At 35.1% G+C, this 7,562-nt stretch overlaps 1 protein-coding gene across 3 annotated transcripts; it reads right to left on the bottom strand.

The window, feature by feature from the left end:
* On the bottom strand, window positions 1–7,562 carry LOC114412676 (glycerol-3-phosphate acyltransferase 9-like). Of its 3 annotated transcripts, none has more exons than XM_028376656.1 (13): window positions 7,388–7,561; window positions 6,935–7,103; window positions 6,643–6,700; window positions 5,468–5,586; window positions 4,809–4,908; window positions 3,788–3,883; window positions 3,591–3,687; window positions 1,692–1,779; window positions 1,524–1,620; window positions 1,294–1,379; window positions 1,077–1,196; window positions 868–966; window positions 1–267 (listed from the first exon to the last, which is right to left on the bottom strand). In XM_028376656.1, exons 2-13 carry the CDS (start codon window positions 7,045–7,047, stop codon window positions 219–221), a joined length of 1,122 nt encoding a protein of 373 aa, XP_028232457.1. In that variant the 5' UTR covers window positions 7,048–7,103; window positions 7,388–7,561; the 3' UTR covers window positions 1–218. The 3 variants fall into 3 exon arrangements, with proteins under 3 accessions (XP_028232457.1, XP_028232456.1, XP_028232458.1); XM_028376655.1 differs by having other exon boundaries at window positions 6,935–7,057; window positions 7,388–7,560; XM_028376657.1 differs by lacking the exon at window positions 1–267 and adding an exon at window positions 496–744 and having other exon boundaries at window positions 6,935–7,057; window positions 7,388–7,562.

The raw sequence follows: 7,562 nt of genomic DNA, 5'->3' as shown, positions 1-7,562 counted from the left end.
TAGGCATATTGAGATTCAAATTGCCTTCACTGCAAAAAGTTTTCATGCCTAAAAATATATAGTTCCTGTCAGTTTGTCCATAAACAGAGCGCAACTAGTCATGGAAAATTTTATCAGGCAACCTCATGTAAGATCTTTCATGTATATCATAATGGTAAGTAGTTGAGTACAAAAAGGGGTTGGAGAAAGGCATTATTGAAAAAGTAAGAAGGTATACATTATTTCTCCTCAAAGCGCCGCAGCACAGACTCAGCGAAGATTTGTTGCCTACAAAATGATTATGATAATCAACGAGGTAAGTAACATGATTCAAATTTCTCATGAATGGGAAATGTGTGAGCAAACCTAACATGGTGTATGACTGGTTTGGTTGGTACAAGAAAATTCTAGCACACAGAATTAATTGCAAAATTAAGAAGTTTTAAATTTTAATATTATATTTAACAAATCCTACACGGAAAAGTAGATACATGAAATGCTGCCAATGCTAAATTTCATGTATGACTAAGGGTGCGATTGATTTATGGAAATATTCTGTGTTTCAATTATTACACAAATGTCACTTAGTTTTCACTTAATTATGCTACCTAGTAACCTCCATTATATTCTAAAAGATTATACACCCCTTTTTTCCTTGAGAACAACGTGTTGCACTTTAGTCTATTTTTAATGTAAACGAACTTCTTAAGGACATTGTCTCTCTTCCTCTGCGATTCTCAACATCATTGGTAGCTACTCATAAACCTGTAGTACTATTGACTTCAGGACTTGGAACAAAAATAACTGACATGCATAATTTTAAATATAACACCTACGTCATAAAGACTATAAGATAACATAGTTGAGAGATTGGGAGATTGAACTTACTTTCCTTCTCTGTGCTTTGGACTAGGGCGAGAATACTTCAGATATCCATCCCAAGGAACCTTTTTAAGCCCAGCTCGATGTGAGATTATGTCTCTAACCCTACACCATTGAAATAATAGATACTGTTTCAATGCCTTAAAGCAAAATGTAGACATTATGTACATGCTATCACTGCATATTCCAAACAATCTTGGACAGAGATCTGTTACCTCTCTGCAAATTCAATGGGTGTCTCCCCTGGCTTCAAATTTTGTGGCTCCAAGTACCAAACATCACAAACTACAGCCCAAGATGTCATTAATTGCAAGAGATGAGTTGTGAATGATTGCCTGCAAATGTAGGAGATACAACAACTCTTATCCAGCAATATAAAAAAACAATGAATGAATAGAAACAGTAATTAACATGTAACAAGCATCTTCTTACTTTCGACTATTCCAAAAAGCATCTACGAAAATTTTGTTGTACTTGATTGCAACTGGGCAAATTGTGCAGCCAAGTTCAAACGCACCCTAAACATCATTAAAATTAGAAGAGGCTTCAATTTAAACTATCAGACAACAGGAATTAGAATACAAGTCAATGGAAAGCCTAATGTATAAATAAAAGTGTAAAACTCAGCATTTCACATAATGCAAATGCAAATGATCCTATACCTTCTTGAACATGACAGAGTAGTGATTATTTACACAAGTTCCTTCAGGAAATATAAGAAGAGGGTTGTTGTTAGCTCCCAGGACATGATCCCTCAATCTGAAATATGAAAAATCATGTAAGAATAAGATTTGAGGTATATACTTCCCAGCATTTTCAATTATACTTACTTCCTTGCCACAACTTCTCGATCCTTTGCCTCTGTACGGTTGAACCAGATACACCCTACGCTCTCCAAAATGGTGCTCTGCAATAATCCTGTGATTGAAATGCAGAAATGCATCAGGCATAACTTGTAATTGTGAAGTGCCCATCAAACATGAAGGAAGTAGAGCTGGATGATTAGAGAGTTTAGTAACAAATGCACAATGTACTACAATAGAAACATGCAGTAGCCCCTATTGAGAGGTGACAAAAAATGGTCTAGCATAATTAATTTGGCTGTGTGATGGAAGATAATTTAGATGAAATGGAAGATAATCTGATTAAAAGTGAATCCATGTACCTGTAGCCAACCCCAACTAGGGCCCCCTTTTTAAACTTTTAAAAGAAAATGATCTTACCTATCAACTAGTCATTTTCTCGACAATTTACCCCCACAGCTCTAAGATCGGAGTTCTTACACCAGTTGATAGAAACTGGATCGAAATTGTAGAGAGAAAAGCTTCTATTAACAGAAAGGTGTACAAATCATTCCCTAGACTTTTGAGAGGCCAGGATTCTCCCACAACAATCTGAATTCTCTCTCAAATCACAAGATAAAATCTCCCTCTCAACCCCTTTTCTTATTTATAGCCAACATGCCTTGTTTCTCCAATTATCTCAGTCCCCAACTAGCTAACTAACTAACTATGGTGGTTACCTATCACATGATCTCCCCTCATCCATTGTTACTAACCGCAATCAACTCTTTATGAGTAGTTTTTTGGAGGAACTGTTTCATAAGGCGAGTACCCAACTCCGGATAAGCACTGCTTATCATCATTAAACAAACTGGTAGACAAGGTGGTAAAAAGATGTTTGGAGGTTTGTTTGCCTTGCTTGACAGGTACAAAGCAAAGACTGGTCATTGCATTTAGCTTGGGCTGAATTTGGGTTCAATACTAATTACAATGTGTCCACTAAGATGTCTCCTTTCTGAGCCTTGTATGGGCAAGACCCTCCTTTATTATTGAAAGGAACCACAATAGCTTCCAAAATTAAGGAAGTTAATCAACTTGCTCAGCAACAAGACACCTTGCTGACAGAATTGTGCAAGAGTTTGCTTTGAGCACAAGAGCAAATGAAAAGGGTATGCTAACAAGAAACCTTGGAGATTGACCTCACCTTTCCTCAATTCCACCTTGAGGACAATGTGCCACTTATGGCTAGGCGTTCTATTGTTTCTCCAATACTAAGGTCTATGAGAAGAGAAATAAGAGAAGGAGTAAGGAAGGTATCCCATGTAACTAACTTGATGATTGTTATATAGTTTGTTGTGTAAATAACTAGAAGGCAGTTAGTAAGAGCTAGTTATCAGGTTATACAAACTATAAGAGTGGAGACTGGACAGTAAGGATCAGGAATATTGTAGGCATCAGTTTGGAAGGGGCCAGGTTTCTCAAAATAAAAATAGCTGGGCATTGTGTTTTCTGTAACTACTTCACTTAGTGAATAAGGAATCTCTCATCTCTCTGTTCTGTCAATCTTTCTCTTCTTTCTGCTATATTCTAATAGCAGTTCAATCAGTTCATCATGTACACCCTTCATCTAAATGACCATTTAAACTGCTCAATGGTAAAGGATGAAGTGCCTAATAACAAAAGGCATTAATCCTAAGTTTTTTTTATTGTTGTATATTTTGCACAATATTCACACTCTGACTTGAAAACAAGCTTTCATTTTGATAAGAGTTTGTTGTGTAAATATCGGAAGAAGAGTGCAATTGTGTTAGCACCATAATATTCTTAAAAACTAATTCACCCAGAGATGGTATGACACAAGCAAATAAAGATAATAAAAAAACTGTATTGATGATAAAGACAAGGCTTCTTGTGTATTTAAAGCCACACATAGCACTATAAACTTACCAACCCATCCAGGATGCTTCTGCATAATAACAGCAAATGCAGTCATCTGTTCTAAGATAATGAAATCAATCATGGAAGTATGATTGGCCACAAAAACCTGTTCAATAAAGGAAAATGCAGATTATTAATAAATAGCATTCACATTTTGATGGATATGTGAATAAGAACATGGAAGCATCAATATACATCAGACAAACCTGTTTTGGTCGGATACTAGGTCTTGGCCCATGGTACTTGACAACCCCAGTCCATGATGCAACAAAGAAACTGCACATCATCTCCACCAAACACCTCTGAAAGAAACGAGAATTGAGCAATTTAGAGTACCTTGGTTTGATGCAAGTCAGTATATTCAAGTTTCTATTCATCAAAGGGAAGGAAAATAGAAAGAGTAAATTAGAAGTTGTATACATCTCATGCCATGCACTCATCATCCGTCAATTAAGTAAATAGATATTTAAGAAATAAAGGGCAAAATAAATTATGTCCTCTAGCGAATTGGCCAAAATTTGTTGCATTCATCAAAGATGATAAAAATAACAGATTTTATCTACTTATATTTTTATTTTTCAACATGTTCTGATTCTTCCAGTTGTCTTCCCATTAAAGTTTTACACGTAATCATCCAACAATTTTTCTTTTTCCTATAGGGCCACTAGGCTGACCAGTAATTAGATTTTAAAATCAGGTTCCTAGCGAAAATCCTTCAAATATGATAGTAAAATTAACAGAAGTTAAAAGGATAAAGCATATGACAAAAGCAATGCTTTTCATGATAGATGAGGCAACGTAAATTGACATCAGATAATAGGTGTTTAAAATTAAAACAAATGAAGTGAAGGCTTACTAAAACACTAAAATAAAAGTGGATTAACAGCAGTAGATCAATTCATACCAAGTCTCAAAACTCCTTCGTAGTGATAATAATAAGGAAACAGAATACAAACAATATGTATAACACAAACAATACCAAATATTTGGACATTATATGCCTTAGCGTTGGAAATATCATTAGCACATTACCAGAAGTTCATTTTGTGTTTTAAGATAAGCTAAATCAGAAACTTGAAGCCTCTCTTTTACTTTTTATGGACTTGGTTGAAAGTTCAAAGAAGTCTTAAAATAATGTTATAACAGATAGTAAAATTGCATACAACAGAAATCTATGTTAAAAAAATTTAACTGGCGGAAAATAGCAAGGATAATCTGAATTGATACTTCAATCTTTTTCCTCAAATCATCATTTCCTTTCAGGAGGGAGTGCACTGGAATGAAGGCTGAAAGAAATATAATCCATCCTAATGTCAACACTAGAATCCTGCAGAGTCAAATAGGACACATCAGATGGCCAGGAAAAGATTATAGTAAAGTATGACATTAACATGAGAAGCATAAAAGAGAGACTAATACGCCAAACACAAACATTACGTCTGAAATCACAAAATTTGAAAATTCATTTGATTTTCAAAAGGAGTTGCTTTGATTTTGAAATCTTTGTGATTTTAGTTGAGTACATGCAGAAATCTGCTCAAATTTGGTTGGATTTGATTTAAGTTTTAATTATTTAAATTGACAACATTGTTCTCATTATACTTTTGAGAGAGAAATCATATTATTTGAAGGGTAAAAGAGAAAAATTATCAAGATAAAATGAATTTAATTCATTTTTAATGAGTTCCAAACATGGGGATCGGTTTCTAAATCAAATTGGTTCTATTTTTTAATGATTACAAACACGAGGAAAGGGAAATTTAGTTTAATTAAAACTAAAGTTCAAATAATATCCTAATAACTTTTTTTCTATGATTGAATGATTTCAGAAGTGCTATCACAACATGCATAACATGTAAGTATGTATAGAAAAGGAATAAGCTAACCTAATAGGGAACAAGATCAAATATCGAACCACCACTCCACAGCACCACAAAGGAAACAAATAAACATTCCAGTTCCAAGGTTCTGGAGGATTTGACTTGAAGCACCTTGTGAATGTATCCTATCCAACATAAAATTCAGAGTTAGTGAGCAAATTTGAAAGATATTTAAAAAAAAGATCATGCCTGATGGCTTCAGGCTTGGACAGAATATGGGAATAGCAAAGAAATATAAACATAAGAGATAAGACAGTTCAGTTCCTCTCTGTGCTGGATTGCTCTTGGGATTGGAAATTTTGGGATTGGTGTGAAATTGCCAATCATACCCACACGTTCGTGGGATCTGTGGGTTTTGATGTTCCAAATTTGTTTGATGCAGCTGGGTTCATGGGTCTGGTTTTGTGATCTGGGCTGAAAAACAAAACCTCATTTCATTCCCTCACTTGAACATCACTCTCTGCGTATTTGTACTCTCTAATCTATCCTGCTCCCTCACTTTCTGTTCTCCATGGCCTCTGCCTTCTGTTTCTGCATTCTAACTTCTGCCTTCATTGACCATCATCTGTGTCCTGTATTCTACATTCTGGACTCAATTTCTCTGTTCTCTCTGTATTCTGCCTTCAGTGTTTGTACAAAAAAAAAATGTCTTCAAATGCTAGTGCTAGTGGGGCTGGTGGCAAGTGGCAACAGTAATGAGGCTGTTGGTAGTGGACAGTTCTCTCTTCCAATTTTTGTGTTTTAGTACTTTCAGTTATGTTATAAAAAATTATTTTGTGACTTATTATGAGTTGTATGTTATGAATTTTCAATTTTAGTTAAATGTTGTGATTTGAATGTTATTTTTGTTATCTAGGTTATTTTCTATGCATATGAATGTGTTTAAAGTATAATTTTACATTTTCAGCAGGATCTTTCCATCCTTGTTATGATCCTGCAATTTACGACCTTCCATCCCCTTCCTGATCTCAAGTAGAATCTCAATTTTAACAACATCAAAAGACAGTCTATTGCGGCAGGTCAAGATTTAGTTTTAGAAAAGGATGAATTTATCCATCATGTTTGACCTTGAATTCTCTCAACAACAATTTCATCATCAGTGATTTTCTAAAAGATAGTAATTGACATAGTGATACCACAAAGCAGAAAAACTACAAATAAAGGCAAGGTCAAAAGCTCACATCTACAATGGCACGTGCTGCCTCAGATAGACTAGGAGAAATGTCTAGCAAATCACACCTGAAATATAGAAGTGGTAAATCTGAAAACTGCATTGTCAGGAGAGAAGGGGAAACATTTAAAATGACAACTAAGAAAACTGAAAACTCTTTTTGAAAAGAGTAATCAAACATGCCCTTAATCTCCATTCCTCAATTAGATAATGTAAATTAAAAAAAACTACTCCATTTTCACTGCCCCCTAATTTTCAGCATCTAAGCAAGACATGGAAATGGAAATGGAGGATAGACATACAGGCGGAGCTTGCCATGCCGTTCTTGTTGAACACTGGATCCAGAAGGCAGGTAATCTTCAATGTGAAGGTCCAATTCAGAACTCGACGATTTGAGTTTCCCAATGCCATTCATCCTTGTTACGCTACCACCACGACCAGAAAAGTGTGATTAAGTTAAACTTTTCGATCCTAAAATACGTATAGTGAAAAATTAACTGATTCAATACAAAATTACAAATATTTAAAGAGTTAACAGATTTCACCATTAGTAGTAGCAATTAATTAATTAATTGTATCATTGAATTTCATCAAATTGGTTCTATGCAATTAGATAAAAATAGAAAACCCTGACAACCGAAGAATCTAGGAAGCGTAACTGTAACAATGTACGAGATCGCATTGGTACCTGGGAGGAAATCCCAAGAAAGTGAAAATTAAAGGAAAAAAAAAAGTGACGAAGAGAAAGAGCTCACCGACGAGGGAATAGAAAACAGATTCAGGTGACGGAGAGGGTGAGCGATTGCATGGGAGGTTGCAGAAACCAACTCTAACAAGGAGAAAGAACGAAGAGTGGTGAACAAAGTGGCATGACTGTAATTTTCTGAATCGATTGAGGGTAATTTTGTCCCAACGAAAAATGGATTCATC

Source organism: Glycine soja, chromosome 5, assembly GCF_004193775.1.
Source record: "Glycine soja cultivar W05 chromosome 5, ASM419377v2, whole genome shotgun sequence".
Taxonomy (NCBI): Eukaryota; Viridiplantae; Streptophyta; class Magnoliopsida; order Fabales; family Fabaceae; genus Glycine; species Glycine soja.
This window is presented reverse-complemented; position numbering and strand designations above follow the sequence as displayed.

Bases quoted from the DNA above. Each gene is read 5' to 3' on its own strand.
- LOC114412676 (XM_028376656.1), bottom strand. From the start codon at position 7,047: ATGAATGGCATTGGGAAACTCAAATCGTCGAGTTCTGAATTGGACCTT. The intron at 4,909-5,467 runs GTTAGCTTATTC...TTGACTCTGCAG, and splicing joins TTGATCTTGTTCCCTATTAG to GATTCTAGTGTTGACATTAG. The intron at 3,688-3,787 runs GTTTGTCTGATG...TTTATTGAACAG, and splicing joins CTAGTATCCGACCAAAACAG to GTTTTTGTGGCCAATCATAC.